This window comes from Symphodus melops (genome assembly GCF_947650265.1).
Source record: "Symphodus melops genome assembly, chromosome: 8".
In the NCBI taxonomy this organism is placed as follows: domain Eukaryota; kingdom Metazoa; phylum Chordata; class Actinopteri; order Labriformes; family Labridae; genus Symphodus; species Symphodus melops.
Genome location: NC_136698.1, coordinates 2,554,004 through 2,581,307, shown reverse-complemented (window position 1 = coordinate 2,581,307; position 27,304 = coordinate 2,554,004). Strand labels below are relative to the sequence as shown.

The 27,304-nt window shown below is 42.0% G+C and overlaps 3 protein-coding genes across 3 annotated transcripts; all 3 read left to right on the top strand.

The window, feature by feature from the left end:
* Positions 1-11,465: 11,465 nt before the first annotated feature.
* Positions 11,466-13,295, top strand: LOC306827595 (serine/threonine-protein kinase pim-2-like). The gene has a single exon (XM_079349516.1). The coding sequence runs from the start codon at positions 11,943-11,945 to the stop codon at positions 13,176-13,178; it is 1,236 nt and encodes a 411-aa protein (XP_079205642.1). The 5' UTR covers positions 11,466-11,942; the 3' UTR covers positions 13,179-13,295.
* Positions 13,296-14,137: 842 nt separating this feature from the next.
* LOC306827597 (serine/threonine-protein kinase pim-2-like) lies at positions 14,138-15,676 on the top strand. The gene has a single exon (XM_079349518.1). The coding sequence runs from the start codon at positions 14,324-14,326 to the stop codon at positions 15,557-15,559; it is 1,236 nt and encodes a 411-aa protein (XP_079205644.1). The 5' UTR covers positions 14,138-14,323; the 3' UTR covers positions 15,560-15,676.
* Positions 15,677-16,866: 1,190 nt separating this feature from the next.
* Positions 16,867-18,379, top strand: LOC306828549 (serine/threonine-protein kinase pim-2-like; the record flags this gene model as incomplete). Its single annotated transcript, XM_079351069.1, has 1 exon — positions 16,867-18,379. The coding sequence occupies one exon, from the start codon at positions 16,867-16,869 to the stop codon at positions 17,938-17,940; it is 1,074 nt and encodes a 357-aa protein (XP_079207195.1). The 3' UTR covers positions 17,941-18,379.
* Between the last annotated feature and the right edge of the window lie 8,925 nt (positions 18,380-27,304).

Here is a 27,304-nt window from a genome sequence, read left to right as displayed (position 1 = left end):
AAGAGAGTTTGCTTAGGAACACGAATATGGACCTTAAAGGAACCAAATGTCTTTTTGGTCACATGTGATGCAAATTAGAAAGTTATCGTATTACTACCTGTTGCACCAAAGCAAGAACGGTGAGTCTGAGATTTCTGAAACTGACCGACTGGCAGTTTTTCTCTTTTTTCATGTGAGATGATGTAATATTGGACCAAAGGCAGCCTTTCACGTTTGGGGAATCAAACCCCTGCTTCTTTCAAGTACATCAAAGCGTTTCTTGTTGACAGAGCTCTGGTCACATTAAAAATAGATGTCCCTTACCTTTAATGAAAACGCTCCAGCCTCAGGACGTTCTGTTAAAAGTCTCACTTCAAAGTTTCGCCGACCACGTTATGAAAAAGAACATCCAAACTCGCCTCATCCTGCAGGACGCCTCATCACTTCACGTTTCATGACCTGATCACTCGAACACATCAAGGAGAAATAGTCCATGATGTCCACTGCTGTTTGTTAATGAGCTATCACTTCATTTCTTATTAACTCTTCGCCCCGGAGTGCCAATTAAGCAGCTTTTTGAAACCAATTATTTACCGTCATGATGAGGTCGAAAACAGCCAAAGTCTAGAGGAGCAAAGGTTGGAATAAAAACATGTTTGTGCATCGTCTGAGAAGAAGAAGTGTTTCCATGTAAAAGTGTAACACTAAAATCAATAAAAACACGTAAAAACACTATCTGACAGAAGAGATTTCAGGTGTTGTTGTCATGTATTGTCAGGAATTAATTAAACCTCATCAACACATTTGATCTCATCTCTTCAACAATCTGGCTTGAATGTTTTTTTAAATATCCTGTTTGATTCAGATTCTTCAGTTTCTCTGTATTCCTTTCATAATAAAACAACATTCCCTCAGTTGGGTTCTGAATCTTTCTTTATTAATTTAATTTAACTTTATTCGTAAGGGACCATGCGCAATTAAAACATAAATGTAAATATTTGATGGACTGCGCTACAGTTAGCCTGAGGCTAATCTACATCTGCAGTCTGTTGGCAGATCATAAATACAACACAGAAAAACATCAAACATCACTCAGCCTGTAAAGGACATGTAACAAAATGAAATGGGCTCACAAAAGTTATTATATTCAATTCAGTTTATTTAGTCGGGGGCTGTGAACATTAACAAAAGATAAGATAGTGGCTCTTTATTGTCATCGTACAAGAGTCACGACTGAAGTTTGATTGCAGCAAAGTACAACAGCGAGGCCAAAAACACAAACTTGCACTCAGGATGAATCCCTGTATAAACTGTTGCACCTCACTGTTCCCATGTTCTGCTAACTGTGGTTTCTCTGCAGTAGACTGTCCCTACTCTGCACTGTTTGTGCGACAGTCTCCGGCAGCTGTATCCGAGCCAACGCTTTATCTCCTCCACTTCTCTCCAGGGCCCTTTCTTTTCTCCCTGGCAGCACAGTGATGGAGCGAGAGCCCACTCTACAATTCACAGTGAAAACAACAGCACAGGAGGATGCAGTCTTTCGCTCTCTTTTTTTTTTTTTTTTTTTTTAAATGGACTGCTGTTTACCCAAGTTGACACCGGCTGACGCTTCAGCTGCCAGCCCGGCTTTGCTGCTCGCTCTCCATCGTTCTGGCGTCCAGTTAAGCTCAACACAAGGCTAACTGTTTAACAAGCTAACATTTTGAAGATTAATCGGGAAACAGAGCAGTCTTACAATGCATTGTCGAGTCATTTTTTATTTATAATGCACATTTCAAAAGCAGAGATACATGGTGCTGCATAGACTGGCAGCTGCGCTGTTGTTGGAGCTGTGTTTACATCGACGGGATGGCCTCCATATATAGCTGCTTCACTACAGAAAATAAGAACATACTCACTGCTTATAACACATTAAGTGTCTTAAGATCAATTAATGTGCAATGAGCTAACCAAAGTGTGCTAACGTTAGCTTGCTAACACAACACTGCAGGTGATTGCAGCTCAAGCAAAGGAGGATTTTGTCCGCTTCTTTCCCTTAATAATACTTAAATGTGGAGCATTTTCATTCATAACACCTTCATGTGAACGTGAGTGGAGAGGGGTCTGACGTGCCGCTGAAGGAGAGCGGAGGCTTCAGGATAATGGAGGAGGAGTCACCAAACAAGATTAGAAATTTAGTTAGGTGTTCTTTGGCACCGACTGAAGGTGTGCAACTACTCTATTGTAAACACTGTTTCATCATTGTAATGAAATGAGTTGATTCTTCGATTTGATGTAAGGGGTTTGACTATGTGTTTTGCTCATTGCCTGCATGTGGCCATCCTGACCTATGCTTGGGGTCCCTAAATGCTTCCGACATGTTGTTTCCCTGATTTCAGTGTCTGCTTCCCTCCGGGACGGCGGAGAACGATTCACAGCAGCTGGGTCTGATCAGGATTCATGTCACACCTCTCAGGGATGTGTAAGTGTTCAGCTGAGGACCGGACAGGTCAGGGTCTGACTCGCCGGTTCGTTCATGGTCGCTGACCTCAGCAGGGGACTCTGCGTTTCAGCACAATGAGGATCAGTTGGCGTTGACAGTTACGAAGGTAGCCGGAGCATCGTGCCGGTGATGATGATCTCCGACTGTGCGGCCTCAGCAGACACTGGAGTGAAAGTAATATCTATCAGGAGCAGTGACTGTACTTCCTGTGTTCATCTGAACACAGCTGGATGAACTTTGGATGTCACAAATCTTAGAGTTGTTTTAGAAGGATCATGCACAAACTGTTCTGACGTTAATATTTTCACCTGGTTTGTGTTGCACTATCCAGACATTTTATTATTGAATCTGTTAGTTTGAGGTTGTTTTTCACAAGTTTAGATTCGTCTAACGATGAACGGTGTCGTCAGAATAAGACTGTGGGTGCATGATAAGAGCCATCAGAGAGCCATTTCTCGACAATCTGCTTCCACATACACTCTTTGTCTTTATTATGATTTTTCTGTTTCAAGCTGATGAGTCCCACTTAAGGGATTTAGGATTTACAGATATACTGTGAATTCAGAAATTATGCAAATTCCAATACATGCAAAAGTCCAACACAAATGCATAACCAGAAATATGATGTAAATGAACAAAACGTGTTGAAAGGATCTAAAATCACTTCATTGACAGCAGAGATTAAACAATGCAAAGCTGTAAACACACGTTTGTTTTAAAAATGGCTTCAAAAAAAAAAAAAATCCTTCAAATCCAGTCTTCAGCGGAAGTGCTCTGTTTATTATTCTTGAATGGAGACAGCTGCAGAGACAAGGAAGTACAGTCAATGTACAAATTTCCCACACACCTATGCAGCTTTGTACTGTTGCTTTAATGGGAGCAGCTGTTTCAGGGGACAGACCATATGAGCAGCTTCTCCCGCAGACTGACAAACATTGGTGTAGTTACACTTGAGAGGAGGACCAGCTTGTATCTCTGATACATCTGCATAGATCGTGAGAAGGCAAAAATCTCCATCAAACGTTTGTTTTAAAGTATCAGTGCATGTTTCCGATGCTGTTTTCTAACTTACAGTAACACTATTTTCATGTGTGCATGCTGGAGCTGAGAGTGTGTGTGTGTGTGCGTGTGTGTTTCAAATTTGCACTTCCATGTGTGAAATTTAACTTCCCACCTGACATGTCATTCATCACATCATCGCAAGATTGAAGAAGTAAAAGAAAAGAAAACACTGTTATAATCTTAGAGGGTTTGTTCTGTTACATTGGTTTACGTCAATTTTTTTCTTCTCTTCGCGACCCGATTCTTTTTGAAGACAACTTTCTGTTTCAGGAAAGAAAAAAAAACCTCTGGCTGTCAACAAAAAATAGAGAGGGAGCTATTCACACACACACACACACACACATTCTTCAATGACAGAAACCTCCCTAATCGCATGCATTGCTGTGAAAATAATAATAGACGCTGGTTTGAAGGGCCCCCAAATGACTGATTGCCGAGGGCCCCAACACCCCCTATAGAAGCGCCTCTGGCCACATCACAGGTAGCAGAAGTTTAGACTTTGAAGACAAAGTTACCCAGATTAAAGGGACAGAAATGTTCAACACAAATTGTAATCGTCCATACAAAATGATGCCTGCTGGTTGCATTACCTCTGCTCTGTTGAATGCAGCAGACTGACTTCTCTTTGATGGATATTTCATGTGACTGCTGAACATCGATGCACCCACAAAGAAGCCCTGCATTTCTCTTTCTCCTTCTCCAGACTGGAAAACCTTCTAATGTCTCTAAATCAGTCTAACTGAAGCGGAGCTGGATTTCAAGTCTACATGTTTTTACTGGAGGACAAATATTTCAAGCAGTGAAATCACGTGCAGAGTCCATTTCACCCTGAAGGAGAACCTCCAAGAAAGACACAGTTGCTTTGATTGAATCTTTTGTTAGAGGTTATGACATCCTTTTCAGTAGGATCATAAGCAGGGACGGTAGTGGCTCAGTCTGAGGGGACTGTCGTTGGGAACCTGAGGGTCGCTGGTCTCATCAGACAACAGAGAAGACAGACGTTTGGAATTTGAACTAGTTGCTCGAGAGGCGCCAATTTACTTCCTGAGAACAGCCGAATTGCCCTTGAACAAGGTGCCAAGCCCCCAACCATTAGTGTTCTCTATCATGTGCAGCCTCTCTCTCTTACATCCCTCCATTAGAGCATGGCCCTACGATCCTGTGTGTGTGTGTGTGTGTGTGTGTGTGTGTGTGTGTGCGTGTGGCCTGTCTGTATTGCATGTTTCGAACCAAGCTTTTTAAACCACATATGTTTATTTTATTGTACATGCGGATTAACTACATTAGAGAGCTTGTGATGGGTGTGGAGGGTGTCGAGCAGAATTCATAGATCTATTGCAGTCTCCACAAGGGGGCAATAAGAGCAGGGTTGTGGAGATAAACCAGTGATGGCGAAGCTTTAACCCACAACCCCCGAGGTCAGCATTCCCAAGAGCTTTGGGGCACTCTGATGAACCTCAAAAGTCTTTATTAAAGCGTGAGGAACCACAGGGATGGACTCAAGAGACTGTGTGTGTGAGACTTTGTGAAGGCAGCTGAAAGGCCCCTGGTGCTTTAATAGCAGACTATTACCTCACATCAGAGTGCCTCACATCTCCTGGGGAAGCTGTCCACGGGGTTGTGACCCTAAAAAAAATCCCTGTTTTATGTCTTACTCTGGACTTATCTGAAAGAGGACCTTATTGTGTGGAGATTATTCTCCACCTTTTTCAGATATATCGAGTTGTTTGGACTGGACTAAGTATTCACACAAAACAAAACAGAAAAGACGTACCTAAACAGACAGTGGACATTTTTACAAAAGTCTCACAAATGTCTTTCCAAAAGTGGACTGTTGACTGTAAAGTCAAGATGTTTTAATATAAGTTAATATCAGATCATGTGAGCATGGGCATGTGACAGCAAAGAGAGGATTAAGGAGAGAGCATCATGCTCCCCTGGATATCTCTCAACTTAATATTCTCACTCAACCAAAAATGTCATTTCGGAGGGCCATGCTGCGGCAAGCAGGAAATTACTTGTTCAAAAAAATTCTCAGCAGGTTACCAAGCCTCTTTTTTTGTCTGCGTGCAAAATGTTTGAAGCCCCGTATGGAGAGCACAAACAGCTGTATAGACTAATTAGACCTAAAGGCAGGGTTGATCATTTTCTCTTTTAAGATTTTGGTAGAAACTGTCTTCTTTAGGTCCAGATAAAAAATTGTAAAAATTCACATGCTCTGAAAAAGGAACAAAGAAAATCTACAGTGTTGCAGCAGCAAAGCAAGATAGCAGAACAAAATCACATAGGGGAAAGTTAATGAGATAAAAATATAAAATGTCAAATAAAATGTAAAAAAAAAACTTGTTTAATCCTGCTGGGAAGTTAATTTTTGAATGGGGCCCAGTGGGGACTGACTCACTTTTAGATCCAGATTCAAGTGGTCAGACGAAGAACTGCACCATCGTATCGACACTTGCACATGGCTTCATGTTTGCAGCTCCAGAGGTTTCTGTCTGCTGAACAACCTGAACTGTGTCGAGGTGTGTGTGTGTGTGTGACTCATTCTGCAGCAGATCGATGTTATCTCCATGTTATGTTCTCATGTTAAACACGCTGTTGGAAGACACATACAAAGACACTCTGGTGTTGCACTTGAGGGGCTGCAGAGTTATGAACATACGTCAATGAATGTGTTCTGTAAACGTGGCCATCATTCTTGTTTTACTTTTATCGGAGCAGGATTGATGCTCCTCTTACAGCAACTTAATTAGGTCATGAATTACTCTTGTTTTATTCTTTACTCTATTTGCTTAAACAGACCAATCTAAAAATCAAACTGTAGATCTTTCAGTGTTAGACCATAAAGAGCCCAGCTGCGGTCCTATTTTTTGGTTTAAACACGGTACATAAGGCAGTCTCTGCATAACGTGGCGTGCTTTAATTTTACAAACAACACCTGCTCTAAACGCGGGCGATTCATTTCAACCTGCGTGGTTCTCCAAAACCAGCGAGCTGTGTGGTCTGAACGGCTCATTGGCTTTATGATGATTACATTTTCTAACCTTTTTTGCTTTCCACAGATGTCAGTAATTTGGTGGGCAGTGGGCAGCCCCCCCCAACACACACACACACACACACACACACACACACACACAGCTCATTTCTGTGTTGGAAAGCAATGATTTGTGAATGTGAATGAAATCTCCCCTCATCGTTGTCTGTTTAAACATTAGATGACAACGCCATAATGCTCTTTGTGAGTGGACACCACATAAAAACAATCATGTCAGGTGAAATTAATTTCCTTTTCACGTCCCTCACATTTCATCTCGTGAATAGTTCGCTCTGTATTTCTCTCTTTCACTGTATTTTCCATGAGAGCTAAAATAGGCTAACGTCCTAATGACCCCTCCTCGTATGCATATTTGATGAACTGGTCTCATTCACATTTGGAAAAAAAAAAAAAAAAGTCTAATTTGCAGCATAAATATTTGATACAGACCTTTAATATTCCCACCTCCCACATTTCAATTAACTGTAAAATGTATCTCAGGCTTTCACAATTTACATCTCTGCAGCCACCTCGGAAACCACATTCCCTTCATTATTACTGTTATATTCGTGATGCTGCTTTTATAACAAGCAGCATTGAGCATTAGTAAGATCTTATTTGTGTTTGATCAACCTTTTAAAGTCTCATCATGTCATCCCCACTGACCACATTAACCCTTTGAAAGCTGTAATAGAGCCAGACGTGTGCATTAACAGCTACTTTTTTCCCCAATTATTTAGATGCCATATCTTGGATTATTTGTGAATGTTCAATATCCATAGAATCTAATAAAACTAAGGCTTGAAATTGTTGTGAGTCAGTGTGCCCATAAAAAAGTAGTGAAATGGCATTTTAAGTCTCAACCCAATCTAGCACATTTGCTTCATACCCTCGTAAAATATACGTCTTCCAAGCGATTTTACTAAATGTTTGTTTTTGGGTCCGAATGGATACAAACGCTCTATGCTATGCTGAGAAGAAAGGTGCTGCATGTGGGTCCTGTCTCCATGACAACGGCCGCTGTATGACTGACACTGCTCTGGTACTTTTTAATGCATGTTTTATATTCTAGATTTATAGACGCGGATCAAAGAGGACGCAGGTACAAGAAACGATTGGTTGGTCGGAAAAACTACGGGGGATATCATACGTTTGGAGAAGAGCGCATGCAGGTGACATCGACAGCGACTTTCTGAAAAGTTGAAAGATTTTCCAAGTTAGCGATTAGAGCGGCTGCACAAAAAAGGCGGAGCGCTCGTATCAGAGGAGAAATGTTTATTGGTACAATGTACAGAAAGCAATGAATTCGACATGTCAGAAAAAGGGAGTGCAACAACATAGTTCAATACCAACAGCATGAAGCGAAATAACATTTTAGCTCTCTGCTATTCTTTATGTTTTACACAAAATAGTTGCAACATGCTCCTCAGACTATACATCCAGAAAGCTGTTTATTTTAGCAGGAAGCCAATTATTTCACTAATTAAACCAATGACATCTGACAGCTACTCTCAAGAACCTTGTTTACATAAAATGTGTTATTTATCCATTGGATTGATCAGTCTTTAAAGGGATTAATCAGTACTGGTCTCCAGCAGCCAGCCGTCTTTCGACACGTTTTCATCATGATGGTAAAGATGGAAACTTCAGTTTATTACAGCTAAAAGAATGAACTTTGTTATTCCAGGTAGATTTAAACTGGATCATCTGTAGGAAATAATCCACAACCACCGGCAGGAGGCAAGGAAAGGATTTCGAGAACATTATTTTTATGTCACAAGCCGCCCTTCCAGTCTCACACCTGTGTAAGCTACACTGGCAGACAAAAGGCGCGGCACACAGCACCTCATCAATCAAAGTGGGAGTAATCAGACACAGATTGCTGCAAATCGCCCAGGAGGGTGGGAATCAATGTAAAGCAAAATTAACCCAGGGACAAAATTGACAAAGATGAAACAACTGGTACAAAATTGGATATGAATTCCAATTATGATAAATACCGTGGCTCGAGGCGCGAGGCCTTGTTTGTTGGCACCGGAGTCTTTGAAGGACGCCAAGTGGAACTGTTCTGCATGAGCTGATATGAAACACAAAGTGGTCGGCTGGCCAAGAAGAAATAAAAAAATAATCTGAGTTCACCTTGTACAGCAAGCCTCGTTCCACAGAAGTCCCAGGAACAAGTACAGTGTGATACGGCAACTCAGACTGTGAGCTGCGATATGTGCAAATCATTTCATGACATTCACTGAAGATGTTCAGGAGCTTTTAAAGTTAAAGGATGAATATGCAACATTTTACACCAAAATCCAGCAGAAATCAAGTCTCTCCTGTGTAAATGTGTCTGTGAGTCCTGACTATCTACAATGAGGGAGAAGCTCGAGTCCCACTGGCTGTGTTGTTGTCAGAGCCGTGTTTACATGGACGGGATGGCCTTGTGTATAAATCTGTTTAAATCAAGGATTTGAGAAAAGAAGAAGAACAACATATTGAGTGCATATTTGGATGTTACATAAGTGTCTTTAGATTTCGGCCATTCTGTGTCAGTGAATGTGCAATATGAAGCTACGAGCTAACTAAAGCATGCTAACATTAGCCTGCTAAGACAACAATGCAGGATGCAGGGAATTGCAGCTCAAGCAAAGGAAAACCGCTTAGTCATAACTCCCTTCCTGCAAACGCGAGTGGAGAGGGGTTGGAGGTGGGTCGCTGGAGAAGATCGGAAGCTTCAGAATAGAAGAGGTGTCTCCAAACAGCAGCTTGTTTTGGTTTCATGCAGGTGCTCAACGACGACCTCTAGTGGACCAAAAAATCTTCCTTTCCTAACTCAGAACATGGTTCTGAAACCATTTTGTTATTTGTTGCAGTAAAACACCTCTGTATTAAACATTCATTTCTAAAGATGAATAAGAACATAATTTTTCAGATAAAGGGTAACCTTTGAGTCTGACATTTAAGAAGAGCCACAGCTTCGACTTGCGGCGTGTCACAACTCACAAAGAGCGAAGAAAACCTTGACAAGCAGAGAAGCTAGCTGTCCTCTCTATCTGTGACAAACCACTGAACCCCGACCGGTCGAACTGATCCTCTCTGAGCCTAGTCCTGTGTCTCTCTTATCTGGAGGAGTGTGTTGATGTGACTGAGTCATGATAATGAAGTTTGGGCCACAGGAGCCTGTCTCAGTGACTGAGTGATCGCCTGAGGGCTTCTGCCACCTCCCTCATTCATCACAGCGATGATAGTTTTCTCTCTCTCTCTCTCTCTCTCCATCTGTCTCTCTCGTTTCCCGCTCTCTGCATTTGCATTCGTCCCCTTTCAGCTGTTCATTAACACTTGATGAATGCTGCTGTGCAAAAAGGTTTCCTTAAAGTCATTTAGTCTGTGAGTCATGAATATTTCCTGCAGCCGTGCTCGACCCCCACCACACCCATAACACGCTCTTATTCTGGCTGCAACAGATTGTAATGCAGGTCATCTGTCAGACGCCCACTCCTTGTTATCTGTCACATCAGTAGATGTGACTGGGGCCTGGGTACCAGCACCTCCTCTCGGCCCCCCCGAGCAACATCAAACCTTTAAATGTAAGAGACGATGTAGACTGACATCACACGGCAGCAATGATTATCAGACTTCAGCAATGGACCCTGCTGCAACAAAAGAGACTCGCACTGACCACAAACAACCCCAGAAACTAAAAGTCACCACAACTGCAAAATGAGGAACACTATAGAAAAAACAAACAACTATAGGAAGAGGAAAAAAGATGCGACACGACCATGAAGAGATTAAACAAGGCTGTCCAACTATTATATCTTGCTGGGTGAGCTGTGCCCAATCTCTGCGCTCTTGATTATGCATATAGGTGTGTTTTGGGTGTAGCATGAATCAGACCAATCAGTGAGTCAGCTCTTATTCCCTTTAAGAGCCAAGTGCACCCGCAGGCTGGCGCATTAGTGTTTGGCTTATTTGTCTTCTGTCCTTTCATTGTGCCCCTTAACACATGCAGCACACAGGATACTGTCTGAAATATGTTGATTGTGGACTTAGATTATAATTCTCTGAATAATTTCCAACACATAAACCCCCGTGTTACTGACGGGGGCTGATGACTAAAACCAGGGCTCACCGAAGGACCAACAATCTCCTTGTTGTGTCAGAGCCGCCCCTCCTAGCATCATCTGTGCTCCCTCTCTTTCACTGTCTTGGCTTTCAATCTGCCTCATTTTTTTCTGCTCGTATGTCCTGATTTTGCACTTTGCTGCCGCCATTAGTCTAAAGTAATGTTTCTCATGCATTAACCATTGGCCCGTATTTGCTCCCATTAGATGTGCCGTTTCTCACAGAGGAAGAGTCGAGGTGTTGTGAGAATTGTGAGTGCTGAGGCTTTTACAACAGCCACGAGTCCATGTCCTAATCCTCGTCATGTTCCGTCATACTTTTAGAAGAAGTTAGACTGAGGAACAACATGAAACATCTTCTTTTAAGAAGCTAACGACTCGGATGCTGAGTGCGATCGGTTGATTTGTCGTGCCGCTGCCAGATTGTTGTTTTTTGGATGACGGGGACGGGAAAGTTTGCACACAATCACGTGAAAAAGAAAAGACCTTTTCTGCCCTTCTACACCTGTTTCGCTCTCTAATTGGCAAAGTGTTGTGATGTTTCCCTTTGTGTAAATAATTAAAATCTTTTCTACCTGCACTGTCTGTGTAAATATGAAGATGGAGCCATCTACTTTGAATGGGGTACATTTTTGCAAATTTTTTGTCACTTAAACTCGATTTGTGTCCACACCGTGTGGTCAAGGTTTCTGTCGAGGAAATTATCAAAAGTTGACTCCACACAATAAGACTCCTTAGATGAATACTGCAGGAGACATGATTCAACATCACACTTGTGGTTCAGTGTCATGCTCAAACATGACAGTCAGACACTTCCAAAGATTCTGCATATATTCAAAAGACTTTACCATTATCAGGGTCACATTGATCCACGTAGACTAATGACTATGACGTCAAGAACCCTGGAGCCAACAACAACTCTCCCAGACATCCTTACAGATATCAGGAAGAGCCGACGACTCTCGATAAAGCTGAGCTCTGACTGACATCAGCAACAGTGAATTAACATTACACATTAACTGGGGAATTACAGAAATTCCATGACAGTTTCCACAAAGTAATAGCACACTATGATTTATGGTCATTAAGAATATTTTTTTTTTTTTGTACAACTTTATTAACCTTGAAAACACACACAAACAGTCAGCATCATTCTAGAATGTTTAAAGAGTTTTATGACCAAATAAAGCACATTCAAAGATTCCGTCCTTTGAACTTAAAGTTAAATTCTCAAGACTAACAACATTCACAAGTGTTACTGTTGTCGTTCATGTCAGGTCACTGTGTTCACACCCCAAACAACTTCAACATGAGTTCTATTAACTCTGAATCAGTTTCCCAGATGTTTGCAACTGGTCATCCTCCATCTGCTCGGATGTCAGTGCACACTCACAAAATTGGTTCTGGCTTTGTACAGAAATTGAGGGTTTGTATGTCTGGCTATGTAGGCCAACAAGCCATCAAGAGAAAGGCTTCCAAGGTACAAGATGGAGGCATCAGAAAGAGGCTGAAGATCTCTGATCCTGTGCCCTTAGAGGACTTCACTACGGCGAAGAGAAAACTACCTGAAGAAAACCATGGACCCAGAAAGAGACTGAGAATCTGTGAACAGGAAGATAGAAGTGAGAAAGCCAACATATCCTCATTGGAAGCTTCCAAGAAAAAAAAGAAAACCACTGCAACCACTGGGGAAACCATCAGACAAGCGTTTGAGGCAAAGTACATCCAACTGGACAAACTGGGAACTGGAGGTAACGCGTCTGTTTATGCTGGCTTCAGAAGAGAGGATTTTGTCCCGGTGGCTATTAAGCATATCCCCAGGGAAAATGTCTTCTATGAAAGTGACAAGAAGAACAAGAAGATGCTTCCTCTGGAGGTGGCTATAATGCTTAAGCTGTCCCATGGGAAAAAACCTGGTAAATCTGCTGCTGTTTCCCTGCTTGACTACTACGATCTGGACCAAGAGCTCATCCTGGTCCTGGAGCGTCCCATGCCTGCAGTTGACCTATTTGACTACATGGTGGTCAAAAAAGGATCCCTGCCGGAGGAGGAGAGCAGATCAATACTAAAACAGCTGATCGAGGCAGCAAAGAAGCTTCACTCAAAGAAAGTCTTCCACCGAGACATCAAGGCAGAAAACCTCCTGATTGAAACCAGCACTGACTCTCCACGTGTCAGGATTATCGACTTTGGGCTCAGCTGCCTTTCCAAAAAGTCCTCCACCTACAGAATCTTTTGGGGCACCTCAGACCACACCCCACCAGAGTGGTACCAGACGAAAACCTACAGGGCCATACCCACTACAGTGTGGCAAATTGGGGTGGTACTGTACGACATACTGCACTGGAACAATCGCTTTGAGACGCCAAGTTTTCTTGACGGCAAAATGACAATCAGGAAGGATTTGTCGCCAAGTTGCCAGGACATGCTGCAACTCTGTCTCACCAAAAACCCTGATCTACGTCCATCTCTGGAGGAGCTCAGCCGCCATCCCTGGCTCGCATAGATCCTTCCCTTTCCTGCTGTGATTAAACTTGAATGTGGCTGTATTCAATGCTTGTGGCCATATGGCTATATCCATTGACTCTAATTCCAATCTGATCAAATAAAAACAAATAATTAATCTATGTTTTATTTGTATGTTTTTTACAGATCACTTTTTAAAATATGTAAAAAAGGACATTGCCTGCAAATCTTGTGCTTCTGATAAATAGTTCATAAAGGAGATCATAAATATCAGTCACACCTCGCTGCCTGGGTCATATGTAAAGCTTTCAATGTCTTACAGTAACTGTGAATTCAACGTTTCGTTACTCTATGTTACACGATGTAATCCATCAAACCCTAACTCTAATCCACCCTAACAAACCTGGCAAATGATTGTTGAGTCAAGGCAACAACTCTGTGTTAAAATGTGAGAGAGAAAAATATTCATTTCTGTTTTCTGTGTGATTTGTTCTGATTTTATGTGCCTTTTTATTTCATCTGACTTCTTGTAATTGAAACTCCCATCCACACCGTGTGGTCAAGGTTTCTGTCGAGGATCTTATCAAAAGTTGACTCCACACAAAAAGACTCCTTAGACTCAGATGGTTCACGTTGAAGAAAGTTTATACATCAGATGAATACTGCAGGAGACATGATTCAACATCACACTTGTGGTTCAGTGTCATGCTCAAACATGACAGTCAGACACTTCCAAAGATTCTGCATATATTCAAAAGACTTTACCATTATCAGGGCCACATTGATCCACGTAGACTAATCTATGACGTCAAGAACCCTGGAGAGAACAACAACTCTCCCAGACATCCTTACAGATATCAGGAAGAGCCGACGACTCTCGATAAAGCTGAGCTCTGACTGACATCAGCAACAGTGAATTAACATTACACATTAACTGGGGAATAACAGAAATTCCTATACAGTTTCCACAAAGTAATAGCACACTATGATTTATGGTCATTAAGAATATATATATTTTTTTGTACAACTTTATTAACCTCGAAAACACACACAAACAGTCAGCATCATTCTAGAATGTTTAAAGAGTTTTATGACCAAATAAAGCACATTCAAAGATTCCGTCCTTTGAACTTAAAGTTAAATTCTCAAGACTAACAACATTCACAAGTGTTACTGTTGTCGTTCATGTCAGGTCACTGTGTTCACACCCCAAACAACTTCAACATGAGTTCTATTAACTCTGAATCAGTTTCCCAGATGTTTGCAACTGGTCATCCTCCATCTGCTCGGATGTCAGTGCACACTCACAAAATTGGTTCTGGCTTTGTACAGAAATTGAGGGTTTGTATGTCTGGCTATGTAGGCCAACAAGCCATCAAGAGAAAGGCTTCCAAGGTACAAGATGGAGGCATCAGAAAGAGGCTGAAGATCTCTGATCCTGTGCCCTTAGAGGACTTCACTACGGCGAAGAGAAAACTACCTGAAGAAAACCATGGACCCAGAAAGAGACTGAGAATCTGTGAACAGGAAGATAGAAGTGAGAAAGCCAACATATCCTCATTGGAAGCTTCCAAGAAAAAAAAGAAAACCACTGCAACCACTGGGGAAACCATCAGACAAGCGTTTGAGGCAAAGTACATCCAACTAGACAAACTGGGAACTGGAGGTAACGCGTCTGTTTATGCTGGCTTCAGAAGAGAGGATTTTGTCCCGGTGGCTATTAAGCATATCCCCAGGGAAAATGTCTTCTATGAAAGTGACAAGAAGAACAAGAAGATGCTTCCTCTGGAGGTGGCTATAATGCTTAAGCTGTCCCATGGGAAAAAACCTGGTAAATCTGCTGCTGTTTCCCTGCTTGACTACTACGATCTGGACCAAGAGCTCATCCTGGTCCTGGAGCGTCCCATGCCTGCAGTTGACCTATTTGACTACATGGTGGTCAAAAAAGGATCCCTGCCGGAGGAGGAGAGCAGATCAATACTAAAACAGCTGATCGAGGCAGCAAAGAAGCTTCACTCAAAGAAAGTCTTCCACCGAGACATCAAGGCAGAAAACCTCCTGATTGAAACCAGCACTGACTCTCCACGTGTCAGGATTATCGACTTTGGGCTCAGCTGCCTTTCCAAAAAGTCCTCCACCTACAGAATCTTTTGGGGCACCTCAGACCACACCCCACCAGAGTGGTACCAGACGAAAACCTACAGGGCCATACCCACTACAGTGTGGCAAATTGGGGTGGTACTGTACGACATACTGCACTGGAACAATCGCTTTGAGACGCCAAGTTTTCTTGACGGCAAAATGACAATCAGGAAGGATTTGTCGCCAAGTTGCCAGGACATGCTGCAACTCTGTCTCACCAAAAACCCTGATCTACGTCCATCTCTGGAGGAGCTCAGCCGCCATCCCTGGCTCGCATAGATCCTTCCCTTTCCTGCTGTGATTAAACTTGAATGTGGCTGTATTCAATGCTTGTGGCCATATGGCTATATCCATTGACTCTAATTCCAATCTGATCAAATAAAAACAAATAATTAATCTATGTTTTATTTGTATGTTTTTTACAGATCACTTTTTAAAATATGTAAAAAAGGACATTGCCTGCAAATCTTGTGCTTCTGATAAATAGTTCATAAAGGAGATCATAAATATCAGTCACACCTCGCTGCCTGGGTCATATGTAAAGCTTTCAATGTCTTACAGTAACTGTGAATTCAACGTTTCGTTACTCTATGTTACACGATGTAATCCATCAAACCCTAACTCTAATCCACCCTAACAAACCTGGCAAATGATTGTTGAGTCAAGGCAACAACTCTGTGTTAAAATGTGAGAGAGAAAAATATTCATTTCTGTTTTCTGTGTGATTTGTTCTGATTTTATGTGCCTTTTTATTTCATCTGACTTCTTGTAATTGAAACTCCCATCCACACCGTGTGGTCAAGGTTTCTGTCGAGGATCTTATCAAAAGTTGACTCCACACAAAAAGACTCCTTAGACTCAGATGGTTCACGTTGAAGAAAGTTTATACATCAGATGAATACTGCAGGAGACATGATTCAACATCACACTTGTGGTTCAGTGTCATGCTCAAACATGACAGTCAGACACTTCCAAAGATTCTGCATATATTCAAAAGACTTTACCATTATCAGGGCCACATTGATCCACGTAGACTAATCTATGACGTCAAGAACCCTGGAGAGAACAACAACTCTCCCAGACATCCTTACAGATATCAGGAAGAGCCGACGACTCTCGATAAAGCTGAGCTCTGACTGACATCAGCAACAGTGAATTAACATTACACATTAACTGGGGAATAACAGAAATTCCTATACAGTTTCCACAAAGTAATAGCACACTATGATTTATGGTCATTAAGAATATATATTTTTTTTTGTACAACTTTATTAACCTCGAAAACACACACAAACAGTCAGCATCATTCTAGAATGTTTAAAGAGTTTTATGACCAAATAAAGCACATTCAAAGATTCCGTCCTTTGAACTTAAAGTTAAATTCTCAAGACTAACAACATTCACAAGTGTTACTGTTGTCGTTCATGTCAGGTCACTGTGTTCACACCCCAAACAACTTCAACATGAGTTCTATTAACTCTGAATCAGTTTCCCAGATGTTTGCAACTGGTCATCCTCCATCTGCTCGGATGTCAGTGCACACTCACAAAATTGGTTCTGGCTTTGTACAGAAATTGAGGGTTTGTATGTCTGGCTATGTAGGCCAACAAGCCATCAAGAGAAAGGCTTCCAAGGTACAAGATGGAGGCATCAGAAAGAGGCTGAAGATCTCTGATCCTGTGCCCTTAGAGGACTTCACTACGGCGAAGAGAAAACTACCTGAAGAAAACCATGGACCCAGAAAGAGACTGAGAATCTGTGAACAGGAAGATAGAAGTGAGAAAGCCAACATATCCTCATTGGAAGCTTCCAAGAAAAAAAAGAAAACCACTGCAACCACTGGGGAAACCATCAGACAAGCGTTTGAGGCAAAGTACATCCAACTAGACAAACTGGGAACTGGAGGTAACGCGTCTGTTTATGCTGGCTTCAGAAGAGAGGATTTTGTCCCTGTGGCTATTAAGCATATCCCCAGGGAAAATGTCTTCTATGAAAGTGACAAGAAGAACAAGAAGATGCTTCCTCTGGAGGTGGCTATAATGCTTAAGCTGTCCCATGGGAAAAAACCTGGTAAATCTGCTGCTGTTTCCCTGCTTGACTACTACGATCTGGACCAAGAGCTCATCCTGGTCCTGGAGCGTCCCATGCCTGCAGTTGACCTATTTGACTACATGGTGGTCAAAAAAGGATCCCTGCCGGAGGAGGAGAGCAGATCAATACTAAAACAGCTGATCGAGGCAGCAAAGAAGCTTCACTCAAAGAAAGTCTTCCACCGAGACATCAAGGCAGAAAACCTCCTGATTGAAACCAGCACTGACTCTCCACGTGTCAGGATTATCGACTTTGGGCTCAGCTGCCTTTCCAAAAAGTCCTCCACCTACAGAATCTTTTGGGGCACCTCAGACCACACCCCACCAGAGTGGTACCAGACGAAAACCTACAGGGCCATACCCACTACAGTGTGGCAAATTGGGGTGGTACTGTACGACATACTGCACTGGAACAATCGCTTTGAGACGCCAAGTTTTCTTGACGGCAAAATGACAATCAGGAAGGATTTGTCGCCAAGTTGCCAGGACATGCTGCAACTCTGTCTCACCAAAAACCCTGATCTACGTCCATCTCTGGAGGAGCTCAGCCGCCATCCCTGGCTCGCATAGATCCTTCCCTTTCCTGCTGTGATTAAACTTGAATGTGGCTGTATTCAATGCATGTGGCCATATGGCTATATCCATTGACTCTAATTCCAATCTGATCAAATAAAAACAAATAATTAATCTATGTTTTATTTGTATGTTTTTTACAGATCACTTTTTAAAATATGTAAAAAAAGGACATTGCCTGCAAATCTTGTGCTTCTGATAAATAGTTCATAAAGGAGATCATAAATATCAGTCACACCTCGCTGCCTGGGTCATATGTAAAGTTTTGAATGTCTTACAGTAACTGTGAATTCAACGCTTCGTTACTCTATGTGACACGATGTAATCCATCAAACCCTAACCCTAATCCACCCTAACAAACCTGGAAAATGATTGTTGAGTCAAGGCCACAACGCTGTTTGTTAAAATGTGAGAGAGAAAAATATTCATTTCTGCTTTCTTTGTGATTTGTTCTGATTTTATGTGCCGTTTTTTTTTTTTTTTTTTTTTTTGCTTCTGACTTCTTATAATTGAAGCTCCCTTCTGCTCCTGTCGATCACAATCCCAGCAGCTTTTCCATTGATTACAGTTGTTATGGAATTAAACACATGTAAATGTCTGTGTTTTACCTGGATGAAGCTTTGCAATTACTCATTTAAATAATTGGCTTAAACAGCAGCTCTGTCAGGCTCTCTGTTTGTGCCCTCCTCAGTCAGTTGTTGAGAAGAATTCAGCGTTACTGAGAGAACGGTTGCTAGGCATTTGGCTCTTATCACTGACATACCAATCAGTGGAAACGAAGCCTGGTTCATTTTATATCGGTAAAAAGGAAAAGCGAAAGGAGAGAACATTAACGAAGGAAAGGTTAAGAGAAGAATAGCGACACATTATGAAAACCTCACTACACATTATGCCCGACTTCTTTTATGAGTCTGTATTCAATATTCATGGATTCAGGGTCATCTTCGCAACGTTATGCAGAACTTGTTGAGATTTGAAATATGAAATGGTCGAGTGAATTAAGAGTCGAAGAGAAACTAAGGTAAACTCGCTAAGGGACATGTCACTAAAAATGACTTTTAGATGAGCAGCAGTAAACCACATTAGGCGTTCACGCTTTGACACGCTTCCAGAGTACTTGGGTTTAGCAGATGGATCATGCCATATTATGGCGAGGTGGTTTCAAACAGTGAGTAAACCTGTGTCTTTAAAATTTGAGTCCTGTATTTGTTTGACTAATCCATCCTCCCCGACCCCGCATCCAAAACACACTTTCAGGCTTTCTATCCTCTGTCACTGTCAACACATTTACTTACAGGTCAGCGTCCCGATCATAGATGGTAAATATTAACCTGACGTGATTTATCTTTTACTGCAGAGGGCAGTCAACCTATGGACAGCTAAGAGCTGGAGCTGAGGCGGGTAAAAGCCTCCTGACAAAGCATTACAAGAGATGTGGTGTCTATTGGAGCCAGCCTTAAGTGGACAGTCGAGGAACTGCGGGATTTTCGCACTTCCAAAGGTTGCCACTTGGAACAGATATATCTAATTAAAGCATCATATTTTGACACGTTGGGACTATTGACTAAGCTTAAATTTAGAGTGAGAATTCTTGTGATAAATATCATAAAACAAGCAACAAGGACAGACCACAAAAAGAAACACAAAAAAAGAGTTGTAAAAATGTAAAAAGGTTTGCTTTGCTTGCAATAAAACTGCAGCGTAGGCGATGTGTAGTTACAGGATTTTCTGGTGTGACTGCCACCGTTAGCATGTTGGATTAAGCACAGTGAGCTGTGTAAGACCCTCAACCCTGCAGCCAGCACACACAAACACACACACACACACATGGACACACACAGATAAGGTGTCACTGCATGTGACAAGGACAGCTCTGGCGTTCTGGTAAACTTTCCTGGCTTCATCACAACATTTTTAAACTTCAAGCGCAAACATTGCAGAGCCCTAACTGCATGTGTTTGTGTGAGAAAGAGGTGGAATGATGTCTTTGTTTTGAGCTCTTGGTGCTTCGCCGTCCTCACAGGGAGAATGTTTGTTTTCCTCTCGCTACCAAAGCAGCCTCTTTGAATGCCCGCAGGACTCAAAGGCCTCCACTCTCCCAGCCTTGATATTGATGCAATTTGATGTTCACGTCTGTGTATCTGTAAGATTTTTCTCTGGCTGGTTTCTTCAAGCACAACATACTGTATATACTCTTCACTTTCCCTGCTGGAAAGTCTGGTATAATTGGCCTCCATGCAGTTAAAGCAGCATCTTTTTTGCCGCAGCCAATCAGGCATCATTAGTGTGTTGGCGTGTTGCTGTATGAGCTGCTCCTGTTTTTGTTTTTTTTGAGTATCAAGAGTCTATCGCACAGTGAAGTGTAACACACACATACACACACGCACACACACACGCTCACAAACAGTCAGAATCAGAGTTGTTACAAGCTTCCTGGCCAACAAAGACGAGCAGAAGTTTGCAGAGGTTATTTTCCACTCTACGGCTGGTCTTGATAGTTCACATTCGGATTCAACGGTCGATGCCGTTCTTGTGAGTTTCAAAGTTATAAACCAGTACACTTAGGTTTTACTTCCTATCCTGCATACTGTGTCTGATGCTTCTAAGTCTCCTGAGTCTTTGAGTTTGACCTCTCACTAGAGTAACGTTTAGCTTAAAGGGCATACGATTTAGCTCAAGTTAGCTAACATGGAGAGACAATAACCTCAACAGAGTCTCTGCAGCCATTTACACTTGTTCATCTCAGAAATGAAGTCATAGGGCTCAGATGGTGTAGCGGTTAGCTCGCACTCCAAGCGGGCAGCCATCTGTTTTCTCTCTATCCGATGTCCTGTAGGGTATCAAAGAAACACATTTTCAAAAAAGAAAAGAAAAAGAAATCAAGTCTGGACTGATGGGAAGGAGAGAAACTTTGCACAAGTCTTACCAGTCTTTACACTTTTTCAGAAGTGCGACAGGATAAAGAGCCTCAGATGTTCAGATTGCAAAGCAAAGTCTAACGATTAAGAGCCAAGATACGATGTTCTGAGAAGCATTTGTCATTTGTCTTCCTGACTGATTTGAGGACATTTACTCTCCCCTGACATCACATAACCTCAAATCTCTGCAGAGACAGTTTAGTTTGAATGTCTGCATGTATGAAAACACAGCAGTGACTCAATATTTAATATAAATAGTTTCTAGTGAAAATAATTAATGAATGTACTTAAATACACTGATACATGTCCTCTACTTTGCATTAAGGACATTAATGCAGTTAGTATTACAAACATTTTATTTATCCCCTTGAATGTCTGGAAAACTGCAGAAAGAAGTCTACAATATCTGCAGGGTGGCAGACGAGCAAACATCCTGGACGTTTCCAGTTCATTGGAGGGCAAACACACAGCGATGCAGACAGCTGACAGCCGAGGAAGATAATTCACCTGTTAGCTGCCCGAACGTCAAAGAAGAAGAGGAAGGAAAGAAATGTTGAGCTGAAAAACAGCAGATGTCTGGTTTTCTTCTTATTGCTGTGTTGTCCGCAATTTAAAAAAAAAAAAAAAAAAACCTGAGGTAATTAAAATGATGACTGTTTGATTACTGGGAGGGATTTGAGTTTCGTCCACATAATTGGAAATAATATGAAAAAAAAAACTATCCCGCTATGCATTCTTACAACACTGTGTTATTGCATGCAAGTGTCGTATTGAGTCACATTAAGCAGCATAACTCTCTGTGCATTCGCTTTTTTTTTTTAAGAAATACTTTAAAAAACATTATGATGAATTATCTGCCTGATCTCTTTCATAAAATATGCCCTGATATATCTGAAATGAACAGTGTGGGGAGCCTCATTTATTTTGGTTTCATTTTTGATGAAAACACACCTCTTAAAAAAAGCGTTCTTTTTAAGATAATGCAAAGACATTTCTTTGAAAGGACAACTGATTAATTTCATGCCTCTGCAGAGACGATGACTCTCTGTCAAAGACGTTTGATTAAATCTATCTCAAGATGTTCTATTATTACCCGGCTTGGACACCTACACTCGGCTTGATATGAATATGAGTTGTGGTCGTTTTATCAGAGAGCTGTCAGGCGATAGACTCCTGCAGTGAGTTGGAGTTTGAGCCCTCAGGCCGTCGTCTCAGGGCAACGTTGCAGAAAGACTCCAGATATCTTGTTTGTAATTCCAAGTGCACCTCACACGTTGAATGCAAACGATCGCTCAGGTCACTTTTCTTGTGCTACGATCGCTCATTTGCATATTTACGCTCAGTCCATTTCTGTATCAGTTCATGAACTGAACCCTTGATTTCACTTTTTATTGGCTATGATTTGACTGTTTATGTTGGTCTGGAGCTCTGCACCATTTAGTGTGCTACTGCTAACAAACAAAAAACAAATCACTTCTTGTGTAGCAACAAAGAGAATATAAACCTGTGTCCTTCCAAACCAATCCTTAAAAACCTGGAGCTGACCTCTTGCCATTTTTTAATAGAACTTACTTAACAGGCAAAGTCTGTCTCCTCTTTGCACATTATCTCTAAATTCAAATGTTTTTGAGACATCAGGGCTGAGTCAATGAGGGTAACATGTTAGCTCCACATTGAACAGACTGTGAAATAATGTTTAGAGGTGCTAGTTTGGGTCAACAAGTGTCAAACATATTGCCTTTTCTTGATGAGCATCAGGGTTTTTTTTAATGAAAATTAAGCGTCCCCTCAGGTCTTTATCATCCTGGAACAGAATTAAATCTAATTCCAACATTTCTCCTTTTGTTCCGTCCCTGCATTTTGAGAAAGACAAGAAAAGCCGCTGATTAAAAAGGCAAAGATATTCCACGCTTTATGACAATGCAGCTCATCTCGTCTAAAACTAATCTCATTTATTCTGTTCCTCAGAGACTCAACCTCTTCTTACTGACCCTCACTCCCTCTTCCTCGCTCCCCATCTTTCCTCTCAGCTTTTAATACCAACTCTCCGAGGCCTGACTGTGCATATAACCCTCCATGGCCTGATAAGCCTCTGATAAGCAGTCTACCTCCTCTCCCTGAGGACCTGGGCTTTGAGTTTTCTCTTCCTGACCTCTCTTTGAGGTGCAGGTTTCTTCCCCGTGGACGAGCCAGACCCTGAGCTCTCATTTGGTGACCCGTCCGAGAGAGACACGCAGAGCTGACGGGATCAAAAGCAGAGGCATCGAGCTCAGGGAGCGGAAAGCTCTGCACATGTTCAGACTGGAGAGGAGGGATGGAAACTCGACAGGTTTTGATGTAGGTCTCTATTTTTCTTTCTCTTTCTTATAGCGGTGACGCATTCAGTCACACGCGCTGCAGCATACTAATGTGCTCCAGCTCTCCGCGGTTTTGTGTTTTTCCTTCGCTGACGTTTCCTTGGCAGAGGTGTGATGTGCAGACCACGAGATGTTAAGAGGTAGATGTAAACAGATGCAGTGAACCAGAAGGAGGAGCGGACATGTTTTCCCACAAGGCGACACAAGTAATCATATTATAATGCAGACAGGTACTATGAGATCCCACCGCGGTGAAGCTGCAAGAAAAAAAAAATTAGACCAGTTGAAAAAAGACAGCATGCACTTTGGGATACAATGTACAACCTTTTTTTTTCTTCATGTAAAGATGTAAGAAAACAGTAGGTGAAGTTTATACAATAATCAGTTCGGACAGAGTCATCTGATTGGAGGCTGCTATAAAGAACAAAATACAGGGACTTTTCACTTTGTGTATCACTGCGCCTCAGACACAAGATCTGTATTTATCTAACATTTCGTGTTATTCTTAATATATCCGATACCTCAGACAGTTTTTCAGATGTTTCAGTCGACCTAACAACAGGCTGAGGGCTGGAGCTGAGGCGGGCTTTAAGCCTATTAAAATGCAAAATGTGAATTTAAGTTTTGTTATTATTGGCAAGGTGTTTTCTGCCTCTGCAGACGAATACGGTTGTGGCATCCAGGAGATACATCCTGGCAGAGACTCGCTGGTTCCAGCTCCGTTGATCACCCGCATCGAAAGAGCAGATAAGAAGAAGTGACAGCAGTCTCTGAGATAACAGAGGCTGGATGTAGGTGACAGTAACAAAGACTTCACGATAGCGTCTTTGAAAGTTTCTACAGAAAGAACATTAAACACAAAATCAAAGGTCAGAAGATAAAACGCCAGCGTTAGCAGTGGGGGGGGGGCTTCACCAAACCCAGGCACCAAACGCAAACGTAACGATGTCTGTCACATGCTTCAGATCAATTATTCACACACACAAGAAAACACAACTACAGATGTGTTTAGAGTGAAACACAAGCCACAGTTTGGAGCTGAATTCAGATGCAAGACTCAAACTCAAAATCGATCTTAACTGATGTTTTAGCTCCTTTTATAATGCCTCAGAATAAACAGAAAAATAACAATAGCACTTTCCTACCAGTATGCTCTCTCTCAGCAGCTTCAGTCAAAAAACTAAGCTGATGGAACGATGCATCTGCTTGAATAAATCTTTCAAAAAATATTTTCACCCCTGCCCTTCTGAGGCACAATTCTCCCGAGGAGACACCAACACTGGTATCTTTTTTTCTTTTGGCATATTATTTCAGCTTTGGCCTGAATTGTCAAGTTTTTGACACCACATGAGCCAAACCTTTCATTTCTCAAGTGAGCTTTAAATTTATGGCTCTCTGCCTTTTAACATGACGTTTTTTTCTTCCCCCACTGTTACTCACAGATTCCACAGCATCAGTGTGCACGGCGCTCACTCCGTCTGACATTAGGTGCTCAACCAAAACGGGCCCGTTTCTGAAGTGTAAGCCCAGCAGAAGGCAACCATGAGCAGTTGTATTCATGTGTTCACAAGTTCACATGAGAACTGCAAAATCACGTGTGACAAAACACAACAAAGTGCAAACATCAGGTTACTTTACTTCTCGCTTTGTTTTTCATTTGGTGCCTGTTGTGATGTGATGTTGATAAAGTGATGGGATGTATGATCAGGAGCCTAAACATTGGGTTTCATTTTAAAATTTCCTTGTCTGACTTCCTGTCTGGGTAGATCTGCTCTGTTCATTTTGATGAGTCTATGCATTGAGCTCTCTAGGCACGAGCAGTTGTGGCTCTTCTGGCCTGCAGACGGGCCAGAGCGCGAGCAGCGGGAACGCAGGCATCGACCAGGGAGGGCGAGCTCAGCTCCAGAGTGCGTGGCGTAGATGGAAAGCTCGCACACAGATCCTGAAGAAACTGTTGGTTACTTTGCCAAGTGTTGCCAAGTGCTTTGCTCATGGTCGATTAGAGTCTGGTCTCTATAAATAATATAACCAAGAGTACAGTGCCGACCTGCTCTCTCTGCAAAATTCCTGAGACAACCGTTGTTCTACATTAAAAGCTACACAAATAAAGATTGATCGATTGATTGACTAATGTGGTTAATTAGGAAGTACGTGAGGACATGGCTGCAGATAACATCAGTTTTGGCCTCCATTTGCTCGAGTGGATTTTTTCAGACGTTTAGCGATTTTCAGTGAGATACTTTTTGTTTATGTCACCTTTGGCGCCCCCTGTGGATAAAACACTAACTCTTCTCTCTCTGCTGGTTTCGAAAGGCTGTTAGTCATTTCATCTGCCACCTATCCCACTGCAGCAGTTAAAAAATATACTCAATATTCTCGCAGATGGTCCTGTTTGTTGATCATGAGTTTACGGTCTTAAATTGTACTTGCAAGCCTCTTCAAGTAAAACAGGCTGTTTATTGTATTAGTTGTAGTCTGATTTACACAAAAAATTGTGTTAAACGAAGGCTTGCTTCAGGGCGTGGCGACCTGTGATGAACAACTTGCTGCCATGGTGGCCTGTATGCAAGGGCGTTCCAAGCCGGTCTCGTTAATTTGCGTACAAATAACACAACATTGAAATGTCATTGACATTGAAATATCGTGCAATTATGCATGCATATGATTCGCTTTGCAACACATACCGACTGGTTAAGGTCAGGAAAGGGGATTGGGAGAGGTTGGAATAGTTGTCGAAAGGTAACCCCTTGACTCCTCCTGATGAAAGTTAGGGATTGATGTATCATATGCACGCAAAATTGCAATTTGGCATATGAATAACACGACATTTTAATGTTGTGTTATTTGTACGCAAACAGTGAGACTGGATTCGGGTGTTCATACTTTTAGACATCTTCTGGAAACTCTGGATATTTCCAGGAGGAGTTGTACGTGTGAACGCAGATGGCCACATTTTTTTTACTTGCTTCCCTAGAATATTTTCCGCAGCATGTCTGAGTGAGCTGATGTGAGAACGCCGCAGGATATTCTCTGGAGAATTCACCTCAAGGCAATGGGGGTGACGTACTGTGACTGCTGCATGGTGCACAGGGATAGTCTCCAGCTCTGAGGTGAACAGACAGGTTGGAAGAATTTCCGTTGCAGTCCTCCTGAAATTATTTAGGTATTATCCAGAGTGCATATGTGAAAAGGTCACAATAAGGATAGACATAGTGGCAGGTAACATCAGAGCAGCTGCGTCCTCATAAATTGTTCTCATGTGTTTACTTGACCTTGTTGTACTCCAAAGTGTCAGAAAGCCTTAATGGTGATGACTTGAGGGCATTAACAACAACATCTGTAAAGATGTTCATAAACATACTCAGTGACCCGGTTTGGTGTGACGCTGCGGTTGCTGCAGCTGAGCACCGCACAGGGCCGTCTATAAATAAAAGTGCAGCGCAGAGTTGGCTCCTTTTTTTTCTGACCCTGCACAGTGACTGATTTTAGATTGAATCTCCAGGGAAGCCACTGAAAACGACAACGGGGAGAATCTCCAGTAAGCTGCTCAGGAGGTTTGAGGTTTGAACCCACAGTAGATTTCTCATGAGTGCAGTGTGTTTTTTAGCATTAGAGCCTGTACTTACATTTTTTATTTCTGTACATGGGCAGCCAAATGAGTAAAGGCCACAGGAGAACAGGAAAACACATCCAGACTGTTGACTTCTTTGACCCGCTGCCTCCACTTGGAAGTCTGTCTGAGCTTTTAAACACAAAACAAAGCATGAATACAAACACACATTAAGCCAGCACTGAGCTCCACACACGCAATGTTTTTGCTTCTTTTTTTTTTAGTAGCCTGCGCGAGGTTCAAACTATTTTTCTTGCTTTTGGAGCAGCTGGCAGGTTAAGTGCCTTGCTTAGGGGTGTTTAGAAGAGTACATATTTGCTGATGGAAGAGCAATGTTTTCTCTCATGCAAAGGCAAATAATGAACACACACACACACAGAGAGAGACAGGCCATGGCCAGTTGGAGATTTCAACCAAACTTTGCAGTATTGGATCAGCAACAGTAAGCAGACAGGAATCCCACACAGACTTTAATA

Bases quoted from the DNA above. Each gene is read 5' to 3' on its own strand.
- LOC306827595 (XM_079349516.1), top strand. From the start codon at position 11,943: ATGTCAGGTCACTGTGTTCACACCCCAAACAACTTCAACATGAGTTCT.
- LOC306827597 (XM_079349518.1), top strand. From the start codon at position 14,324: ATGTCAGGTCACTGTGTTCACACCCCAAACAACTTCAACATGAGTTCT.